General features: G+C 50.5%; 2 protein-coding genes across 7 annotated transcripts in view; both read right to left on the minus strand.

Moving 5' to 3' along the window:
• Positions 1–1,689: 1,689 nt before the first annotated feature.
• On the minus strand, positions 1,690–10,170 carry LOC113206631 (mucin-5AC-like). 6 transcript variants are annotated; one of them, XM_052272745.1, is made up of 10 exons: positions 9,812–10,170; positions 9,356–9,703; positions 9,064–9,216; positions 8,142–8,345; positions 7,778–7,921; positions 6,451–6,642; positions 5,100–5,255; positions 4,739–5,008; positions 4,297–4,389; positions 1,690–3,581 (listed from the first exon to the last, which is right to left on the minus strand). In XM_052272745.1, exons 1-10 carry the CDS (start codon positions 9,887–9,889, stop codon positions 3,492–3,494), a joined length of 1,728 nt encoding a protein of 575 aa, XP_052128705.1. In that variant the 5' UTR covers positions 9,890–10,170; the 3' UTR covers positions 1,690–3,491. The 6 variants fall into 6 exon arrangements, with proteins under 6 accessions (XP_052128705.1, XP_052128700.1, XP_052128713.1 ...); XM_052272740.1 differs by having other exon boundaries at positions 1,690–3,753; XM_052272753.1 differs by lacking the exon at positions 8,142–8,345 and having other exon boundaries at positions 1,690–3,753.
• LOC113206630 (mucin-2-like) overlaps positions 10,023–10,207 on the minus strand; it is a 50,086-nt gene continuing 49,901 nt past the window's right edge. Inside the window, exon 14 of the mRNA XM_052273348.1 lies at positions 10,023–10,061. Coding sequence (XP_052129308.1) covers positions 10,023–10,061 — 39 coding nt within the window. The remainder of the gene's footprint in view (positions 10,062–10,207) is intronic.

Consider the following 10,207-nt stretch of genomic DNA (forward strand, 5'->3'; position numbering starts at 1 on the left):
CTCCTCCTGCCCCGCCACGCCCCTCCTCTCAGTTACGCCCGTTCGTCCCCGCTCCCGTCGTCTGCTCGCCGCGGCCCCACCACCGCCGGAGCCCCCTCCAACGACGGTGGTGTCTATCACCATCTCTCTCGCACCGCGAACCAGACAAGAAAACAACAAGAGAATGAAGTCACACACACTCACACACATACACACGAACACCAAAGGCGGAGGAGGTGCCAACCTGACGCGGAGGGCGGGCCACAAACGCCATCCCTCGCAGCGTTCAGAACACCAAACACCAACTATGCTGATAGCTTCCCCCAGATGCACAGTAAAACACTTATCTAAAACGTGAATAGATCTGCGAAAACGTTGAAACTCACCATTGAGCAGCTGCAGTTGGTTGGCGCACCTGCGGCGCCGTCTTCGCGAGCGGTCGCGCTTTCCGCACGGCCAGGTTGGCAACCGCCGCACTGGAATCTGCAGCCTTTCCGGCCGAAGGCGGTGGCGGCCGGTCCATAGGCGCGGGGCGCGGGCACTCGGCGACTCCGTTGCTGCCTCGCGAGCTCCGCGGGGACCTGGCGGGGCATGGCGGGGCATGGCGGGGCATGGCGGGGCATGGCGGGGCATGGCGAGGCTCGGACCGCGTTCAAAGACAGCGAGGGGAAAAGGCGTTTCGAACGCGGCCGTGTGCTCGCTTATTATTTCATCTCGGGCGGCAACCAGTCGCGGCCCTGGAGGCACTGTGTCACTCGAGCTGACTTCCCTGAAAGCCAACCCGCTCAAAAAAATTGGTCCCATAATGTCACAAAATCAGGCGCGTATTATCTAGGCCACTATGACGGGTTTCGGTTCACCTTCATGACGAAAAGTGATCCGTTTGCCTGAGGCCAATTTTTAGACAGCGAATGAGTTCAAATTTTTGTTACATTGACGAATAGATGCGGACAGAAGAGAGAAAGGAAAGGGAGGGGGAGCGACACCAAGATCAACGTAAACGCCAAGAGCCTTGGCCGTCGATCGATATCGCATGTGATCCCAGAATCTGCCCAGAGTACTGTTCTAAAGTGTGTAATGCAGGCGCGTCTGTACTGAGCAGCCTGAAAGGTGGGAAATCTGTGCCACAAAACCCAAAGTATGTAGGCAGCCTGCGGTGCACCCCCTCCCCCCCCCTCCCCATTCTCCTGTCAAATGCACCTTGTACCGCGTCTGGTGCAAATTCGAATGAATACAAAACTATGGTCTTGGCCAGGGCAACCCATCCACTGCAATTGGTGTGAACCCGATTGCGGTGTCTCCGAGACGTCCCTCCCCGTGTGGGGTCGATGTCCTGGCAGTCTCGTCTCTGCTCTGCTCCTTTCTTTTCTCAAAATAATGCGACGAGGGTGGCAGTTTTTGAACGCGGCCTCGGCCGAAACCATCAGAGGCTCTTAGGCCGTGGAAAAAAATGAGTGTAACTCGTCGAGTCGACTCGGTGGGTTACGATTCTCTGACCCGGCCGCACACTACAAGATTTGAATGACGTAACGATACGATGCGTGCGCCCTGCGCCCGCTCCGAGCATTGACGTCAGCACCCTGGAGTAAGGTACCCTGCCAGAAAATGGACCGGATGGGGGTGTTATTTATCGCCACAGCCGGCGCCGCTTACTTTGGGCAGTTCTGTCATACACACAGTGAAGTTTGACGGAGAAGGGTAGAAATCACATTTCGTATTTTCGCCTCGTTTATTTACACTTTTTGAGACAGCAAAATAAAGTTATGTTGCAAAAAATCATTCCACCAGTACAGAACAAAATTGTCCAGAAATTATTTCATGACACAATTTGTAGCACACTCAATTACAAAAATATCATTTAAAAAAACACGGACTCATTTTTTCTCTCACACTCACACACACACACGCATTTAATATCTTAATATTGCACATTATTTACAGATATGGGCATACTACGACATTTTCTCTTGTTAATGTCATCATGCAAAGTTATCAATTTAAGTTATTCGTTCATGAACATGATGACACTAAGGAAAACAATTGCATAGTATGCCCCTCAACAAGAAAAATAAATAAAAACAACAGGCTTTGTACACATTAACACTACAGTTTGACTCATCTGTCTCGGGATTCAGATGTGCACATATTCTCAGTCTAAACTCGAAAAGTAAGTCGTACCAGAACTCCTTTCACAATAGAACAATGTACTTACTATGAGCAAATCAAGAGCCAGTCCTCTAAATGTAGTACACCAATGAGTGGAAAGAAAACACCCGCCAATATCCTACATCTAAAACGTGACTAATTTGTCTTAGATGGTTCCTCCTCCTTCTCCCTAAAATTCCCACTTAAACAGCACTCTTTTTTAAATTAAAGAAAATGGCAAAACCACACAATACATCTCTATTATCTATTTACGTCACCCTTACTTCAAATTCCATGTATATAGTGTACTTCAGCTAACATAGGAAGAAGACTAGCAAATAGAGCGTATAGAGGTTTCTAAATTGTCTACCCTTTACCCCCGCTACTATCGTCTATCGTGGTAGTAGAGGCGGGAAGCTGTTTAACAATCAGGAACACTTGTGTTCTACCTGCTATAGTTCTGCCTTCGTTATTTGAGGAACACTATGGCCGGCAGGTATAAAAAGTTGCGGTTTGCCTGTTTTAGTGTTTACTATAGATCTGATCAATCAAGTGCAAAAGAAATTCACCCCAAAATATTGGTGTCCCCTTTTTGAAATGCATCTTAACAGTCAAATCGGCCTCACATACCCAATTTCCAACAACTATCTAAATCCTATTTTAAGTCAATTTTGATTCAAATCTGAAACAGTACCTGCTGGCAAGTACTGAGAGAACTCGGCTGACCCTGTGAGAACAGCACACGCGGCCAAGAATGCATCGTTTAAATAGCGTAACTCATTTGACTTACGCCGTTATCAGACCGATGGGTGAGGCCAACCAGTCGGGGCTGATGCCGCAGTTCGCACGCAGCCAGCCAGCCAACCCGCTCGGGGAAAACAAAGCGCTCCATTCCGCACGCGACCACTCGTCAGGCTGGCCTCATATCGATACGGAGGGCGTGGCCGCAATTGTTTATTGCCCGCCGAGCACGAAATCACTTCGCTCCGAGCAGAAACAAAGCAAGGGGCAAGGGCTCATTCCGCCGACAACTTTCGAGGGCGGGCGGCTACGGAAACGTTCACAGAATGGCATAGATCACTGTTCACTGGTTAAAAGTAAGAAGGGCGTAAGTTCAATGGGAAGTCCGAGGAATTACGCCATTTTCACTTTTCACTAGTGAGTTTATCGCATGCATAGGACGGGCAGCCGGCGGCGTCAGCCGAGAGCAGGGTGTCGGTCGCTATTCGTACAAAGGCACGGTCTCTAGAAGAGGGGGGGATCCCCGAACAGCCTCGACGCGTCGTCCACAGTGATCTAAACCGAGTCCCTGAGATGAGGTGGACGACGGCGGCGCGGCGCGGCTCTGGGCGGCGCGACTCTGGGTCCTAACCGCTGCCCGCGCCCCAGTTGTTGAAGAGGTTCGCGAGGCCGTTGGTCCTCTGCCTGACGAACGACTGGAACGAGTTGGCGGCACCCTGGAACAGCACGGGGAGGGGGGGGATAGAGGGCCGGACTTCAGCCGCTGCTGGCGCCCAGGGCGTTAACCAGGGCGGCCAGCCCGCTCCCGGAGTGGGAGCCGCCCGTGCTGGAACTGGAACTGGGGCCGGCCTGTCCAAACACCAGCGGCTTGAACGCCTTGCCGATGCCCTGGAACACGGAACAGTCCCCATCACCAGCAAGCGGCGACAAGCGAGCCTCAACCCAATGAGATTGTGAACCAATGTCGCGACGTCGATTCTCTTTACTTCCAGAAACGATAGGCCAAAACTTAAGTTTTGGAGACAGTAGTGAGGCTAATACATATTTATCTAAAACATTCTATTCATTCAGTGATATTTTTGTATTATTTTTTTTGTATATATATTTTTTTTGTCTTTTTCAATCTCTGTATTGTTTTGTCTATGAAACCATGGATACTCCTCTAAGGTGGGGAGATGGCCTGATCACCAATGAAATGACAAACAAGCTGAGCGAGTTGCATGAGAAGCTTGCATGAGGAACAAAAGCAAAACTACCTACAAGGCTGTTTAGTTACGATATGCCGCCATGCAAGTAGTTGACCGCGGTAAGAATAATAATAAAAAAAACACGAGGAGACAAAATCCCACCACTTTGCAACCAACACAAAATAGCCCCGCTACTCCCCCTAAACAGCAACTACATCAAAAACAAACGATATCGAACACTCACCTGAATAACCAGGCCCATGAACTGGGACACGGCACGGGTCACGTTGATGGCGGCCGTCACAAGTGGTTGGTCACGTCCAGGTTCTTCACCCCCCTGCAACATTGGCAAATTCTCGAGAGTTCTTAGATATTCGATACTGGAAAACAATGAGAGAGAAGCAACGACAAAACGGTACACATAGGTACTGAGTTTCAACACGTTTGGTGCATCACATCCTTTAAATAAAGCGGTCTATATTATCTCCATTAAAAGCCGTTGAGTTTTGCGTTCTACGGAAACGGTAACGTTGCGGGGCGGCTATTTAACGGATTCCTCACGACGGGCAAAGCCCAGCGGGCGAGGAGTGGCCCCTGCGCCTGTAGCGTAGGCCACCCAACGCGCTGGGCTGCCCGGCGGCCGGTTGGCCCACGCGGCGCCGGCCAGCTATCCCAGCCATACTCACGATGTCTGACGTCGCTCCCCTCGGCGGGTCCTGGAATCCGAACAGGCCTCGGAAGTCCGTGGGCCGCGGAGTGGAAGAGGCGGGTCTCTTCCTCTGCCTCTTGGTGACGGGGGCCTCGGACGCGGCTGAAGTGGGCGTCGTCGCGTTCGAGTCTGCAGAGGCCTCCGCGTCCCCGACGGCGGGCGCCGATGTACTGGAGGTCGTCGACGGCCTCTGCCTGGAGCGAGACCTGGAGGGCGGCGGCTGTTGCTGTCCGGCTCGCAACAGCTCCTGGAAGGCGCCAAGTTTTGCATTGAGCTTGCAGTTGGCCTTTCGTTTGACCAAGGCTTGCCCTGCCACAAGCTCGGGCTGTCCCGCTTACCGTGATGAGCGCTTGGTCCCTGAGGGTCTGCTCGGTGGAGCTGACGGGGCGACCTCCGAAAGGCCCGCCGAGGCCGTGACCGCCGCCAGCTCCGAGCAGGGCTGACAGCAAGGCCGCGTCCGCGGCGGCAGTGGGCGAGGGGGAGGGCGAGGAGAGCTGCGATAGCGGGAGATGTCATATAGGCTGAACACGGGAGCCAACGATACGCGCGCTCACAGCTGAGCACGCGGTCGTTTGGCGAAGGTCTTATAATCGTTCACAAAACACGTGTTTTACTTTATTGGTGAGTGCATACTTTTTGAAAATTGTTATCATGGCCGTGATTTTATCGCCAAATTTCAAGAACAATCTCACTAAGTTAACAATGATTTCATGAAAGGAGATTTTTCAAAGAACGAAACAGCACCAAAAGCACGTGGTTTCCGAACCAATTTCTTACCCACTGACTGGATTTGTATCTTTTATTTGTGCAAATATAAGTAATAAATATTCTCGCACATATTTCTGCATTGTTTTGTTCATTCTCTTGTAGGAAATCGTGCCTTTTTGGCTTACAAATTTGTACGAAACAGAACGTAGGTTTAACTTTAGCATAAACGTTTGCACAAAGTCATACAAATACATTTAGCGGGTGTGTTAATGAAAACAGCACGAATTGGTTATGAAACTATGAGTATGAATGATGATATGTCATGTCCGTCTGTGTCGCGATGTGTCTGCGGCGGGGTCACCATCAGTAACAGCACGTAGTCACCGGAGGTGTCCTTGCTTCAGTCGATGAGTCGATCACTCGCTAGAAAGAAGGTAAGGGAAGAAGGACAGAGTGAGGGAAGGAATAAGTAGAGGGAAGGAATGAGTAGAGGGATGGAGAGTAGAACGAGAAGAGGGATGGGGGATAGATAAGGATAGATAAAGTAAAAGAAATTCGTAAGGTTAAGACCGTCATGCAGCTTGCCTTAGTGGGGCTCGAGAGTCCGCCACCAGAGGTGAGCAGGGCCCTGAGAAGGGCAGCGTCTCTCGCCGCTGCGGCAGCCATGCCCTGCAACAATGTGCATGGTGAAAAGAGACAGAGCACAGAACGATACAGCGAGTGAGTGTGTCAGAACCTCGCAGTGCATGTGGTGAAAAAGACATCCAGATCGAGAAGACCCATTCGGATGAAATGTCGAAGCTGTGCAGTTCATTGTAATTTTGGTCCAGGTGTTTTCTTTGTTTGTTTTTTTTTACGTCATTGGAAGCATACTTGGACTATGAATGGACCAAATTGACCAGGCAATGCATGTCAAGAAAAAAAATTGACTGTGGTCGTGATATTATGAGGTATGAAAGCAGATAAGCGTTAATAAGGTACCGTAGGATTAGCGCGAAGCGCGGTCGCGCCGAGGGCCTTCACCCCAGGGGTGCCAGTGCCACCACCCGCCCTGGTCCGAGCCACGACCAGGGCTGCCAGCAGCGACGCCAGTCGCTCCTTAGTTCTAGGGTCGTTAAGGTTTGCACCACTGCCCAGCGCAGCCTGAAGTATCTGGAGCTGCTGCTGCGGGCCCTGGAGGGTCAAGCGGAATCAAGCAAATGCGGCAAAAAGAAAAGAGGCTTAAGTTGTTTGTGAGTTAGCAAGGGAAAATATATTAGAGGGGATGCTGGTATTTTTGTGGGTGGTGCCACGTTTGCAAGGGGAACACTCTGAACAATCGCATCAAGAGCATTGCAGATAGAAATGGACTTTGTAGGCTGACTTTTCGGGGTTGATCTACGAATTGAGTAGCCCATCGCGGGCGGCCGGGTTGCCTATCGTATCAGACCATGTCACCTTACGCCGGATAGGCAAATAGCACGCGGCACACTGAGAAAAAAATTTGGTGCCCGGCACTAAACACTTGTTTAATGCGTCCCACTTTGTCCTCGTGGCAAAACTTTTAGTGCTGGCCAATAGAATTTCCGAGGCGTAGCAATAATGGGGTTTAGCGCCAGGCGCCAAACACGTCTTGTGCTATAGCCGGAGGTGCACTTTGTTTGATGCACGAAGTATGCATGATTGAGTAGTTCAGATGTCACCGCTAGATGGCACCACTATCGAAATGCCTGGATTGTATCTCGCTGGGTGCCCCGGGTGCACACAGCATCAGCTGCTTGGGCAGTTCTCTTGAATTATTCGCGCACTTTACATTAGGGTGCCGCCAGTTGCCGCCACTCGGTGCTATGGCGTTGATTTTTGAAAGGAGACTTGAACGGATAGTGCAAGGCTATTCCACCCGTATGGAAGTCAACTTCACTATTGCACTTCCTGGCTACAGAGTTTGGACCAAATCCATTAAAAATATTGTCCGTGTCATCGTACCCAGTTTATGTTCGGGGAAAAGTTTTAGTTAATGCCTGAGCTTGCATATTCTTTAGTGCCACTGCCTGATCTATTTAGCGCCTGGCACTAAAGCCGGCGCACTAAACGCCTTTTGCCCCTGGAACTAAACACTTCAGTGCGTCGAAAAACTTTCGACCTGGGCACTAAAGTTTTAGTGCCTGGCACCAAAATTTTTTCTCAGTGCACGCGAGCGTGTGGTTGAGTCCAACTATAGGAGTCACCCACTTCCGCCACCGGCGAATCAACCACCTGGTATTTGTGAATTCGTGTCCATGTTTGGCACCACCCACTGAAAAATAGAGGAAGCGTTCAAAAAGAATACCGTCAAGCCATGCCCGGCAGATCCTGGTGCCATAAGCAGTGATGCGAATAGAGCGGCGTCTTCTGCGTCGTGGTCGTGAGAATGCTCATCTAACTGGGGAGTTTCGGGGGTCTTCTTCACGGGGAGCGAAGCGGCGGCAGCCGACTGAAAGAGTGCAGCAGAGAAAGGGGTAGGTTAAGGCATCGGGATTGGCTTTTCAGAGTTAATAAGCTGCAAAGGGGTGACCGCAGGGAAGCAATAGAAATTATGAGGAAATTTAAATTATAGGGCTTGTTAAAGACATAACACGCCAGGCGAATCGGTACGAGTTAAGCGTCGAAAGCAAATGTTAGCTGGGGCGATGAGTTATCATGAAATGGTGTACCGTGATTTGACTAGAGGGGGGTGACAGGAAGGCCAGGGTGTCATCCAAATCGGGAGCGTCGCCCGCTGCTGGATTCAACGCCTTGGGCCTCGGGGAAGAGGAACTTGATTTGCTTTTTGGTGCTACCCTGTTTTGGCCTATGCCAAGGCGGACAGAGGCGCCAGCTTCGTCATCAGTCTGATATGAGGATGAGACATGCGGAACCTGAAACATGGCGGTGCATGAGAGTGGTGAAAAAACGAACAGAGCAAGAATTGTGTGAACCGTGACGAGCATACAGTAGAAAAAGGTAGACCAAAGAGAATTTGCCTGAAAGGAGGAAACCATTAAGAGACAGGTGTTCAGAAGGAAGTGGATCCGACAGCCAACTGATCGTCCTATGACCTATAAAGAAAGAGAAGAACCGAATGTCGCAGCAACAGGAAAGTGAATTTTATATTTATTTTAGTTTGAAAGATTTATGGGTAGTGGCGCTAGTTTCGAATATTGTCAGTTATGAAAATTAATCCCGCAGCCTGTGATGACGATGGTAATGAAATGGAACCCCACGACAGTTAAGCCATCCAATGAAAAGGAACGCGTTTGAACGTATAGCACAATCTAGTACCCCTTCTGTAGCGTCGTCTGCGCCATCATACTCGTCGTAATCTGGACCATCAGCCGATCGAGCGTTCGATTCCCCCACGCGACCTAGTGCCAGGATCATCTTTAGGAGTTGGCTGTCTGTTAACAGCGTCTGGAAATCATTATCCGATTTAAACGGTTTGTGTGCCAAGTGTCGGAGACTCACCCGTCAACTCTTCAAGAGCTACTGCGGTAGAAAATGATTAGGAAACGGCAAACGGTCGTAGAGGTATTGGTAACAAAAACGTCAACTTACAGACCAAAAAGGTGCCATAGCCATAACTCGCTGTCCACTTACTTGGCTCAGTGTGGGAGCGTCAGCCTTATCCCCGTCGTCCTCGCCATGCGGCACTACCCACAGGGAGATCTTGCTACCCGGCTTGGAGGTGGACGGCTCCCCGCCGGCCGGCTCAGCGGGCACGCCCAGAGGTATGTCGAGGGGCCCGTCAACCTAAACATCAAAAGCATTTATAAAACATTAGATTAGGGAGCAGAACCTTTGCTTTGTAAAACTATGTATAGGACATCTAATATCAGGTGTTTTCATACTTAATTAAAATAATACCGCCCTCTTGTGGCAATAGGCTTACATCTGGCGTCGCAGTAGTGGTGGACGTGGTTGTCGTCGACGTGGAAGTGCTCGTGCTGGCCGTCGCCCTGGCCGTTGTCGTCGTCCTGCCGCGCGAACTAACAGCCCTCGGCGTGGCAGACCTCGTGCTCGTCCCCCTGGCCGTGGTGGTGGGGCGTGTCGTCGTGGAAGTCGTTGTTGGTGCGCGGGTGGTTGTCGAAGGGGAGGTCGCAGTAGGGGTAGACTTCGTGCTTGGCGCAGCAGTCGTGGACGCGGTCGACGACGCGGACGCGGTAGTGGCCGCGGACGAGGCCGTGTCGCTGGGCATCGCCGTGGAGGTGAGAGCGCGCTCCAGCGCAATCTGGACGATCTGCGCAGCCAGATATCAACGATTAATATGTATGTCCACCCCTGAAACACGTCACAGAACGTGCCACCCTCATGTGTCCATACAAGGGACCCGCCTTTGAACACTTACCCTGCTTGCGAGTGACTCGCCTCCAGAGCTGGCCTTTCGGCCCTCCAGTGTTGCCTGTACCGCAGCCTGCCGCTCCATCTCGATCTGAAAGAGTAGAACATGAGTAGAATCATGGCAGTCGTAATCGACACTAGTTTTGTAATTTCTCTGAATTTTTATAGCAGAATCTGCTGAAGGTTTATCACTACATTTTTATTTAAATGCGATTCTTTCAAGGGTAGTTTGAATTTAAACATGTTAATCGTATCATCTAATTTTTTTAAAAAAAGTATAAAACGTGTAGAGAACTCCATTATGTACAAAGGCAAACCGTAACCATGTAAAGTTCCACCGTTTAAAATTAACCTATCAAAATTTGAAGCCCATATCAACTAGACACGAACTTGTACCCCCCCC

This window comes from Frankliniella occidentalis, unplaced genomic scaffold, assembly GCF_000697945.3.
Source record: "Frankliniella occidentalis isolate FOCC.00 unplaced genomic scaffold, Focc_3.1 Scaffold7, whole genome shotgun sequence".
Taxonomy (NCBI): Eukaryota; Metazoa; Arthropoda; class Insecta; order Thysanoptera; family Thripidae; genus Frankliniella; species Frankliniella occidentalis.

Bases quoted from the DNA above. Each gene is read 5' to 3' on its own strand.
- LOC113206631 (XM_052272740.1), bottom strand. From the start codon at position 9,889: ATGGAGCGGCAGGCTGCGGTACAGGCAACACTGGAGGGCCGAAAGGCC. The intron at 6,643-7,777 runs GTATTCTTTTTG...TTGACCCTCCAG, and splicing joins CTGCCGGGCATGGCTTGACG to GGCCCGCAGCAGCAGCTCCA. The intron at 5,009-5,099 runs GTAAGCGGGACA...GGCGCCTTCCAG, and splicing joins GGGACCAAGCGCTCATCACG to GAGCTGTTGCGAGCCGGACA.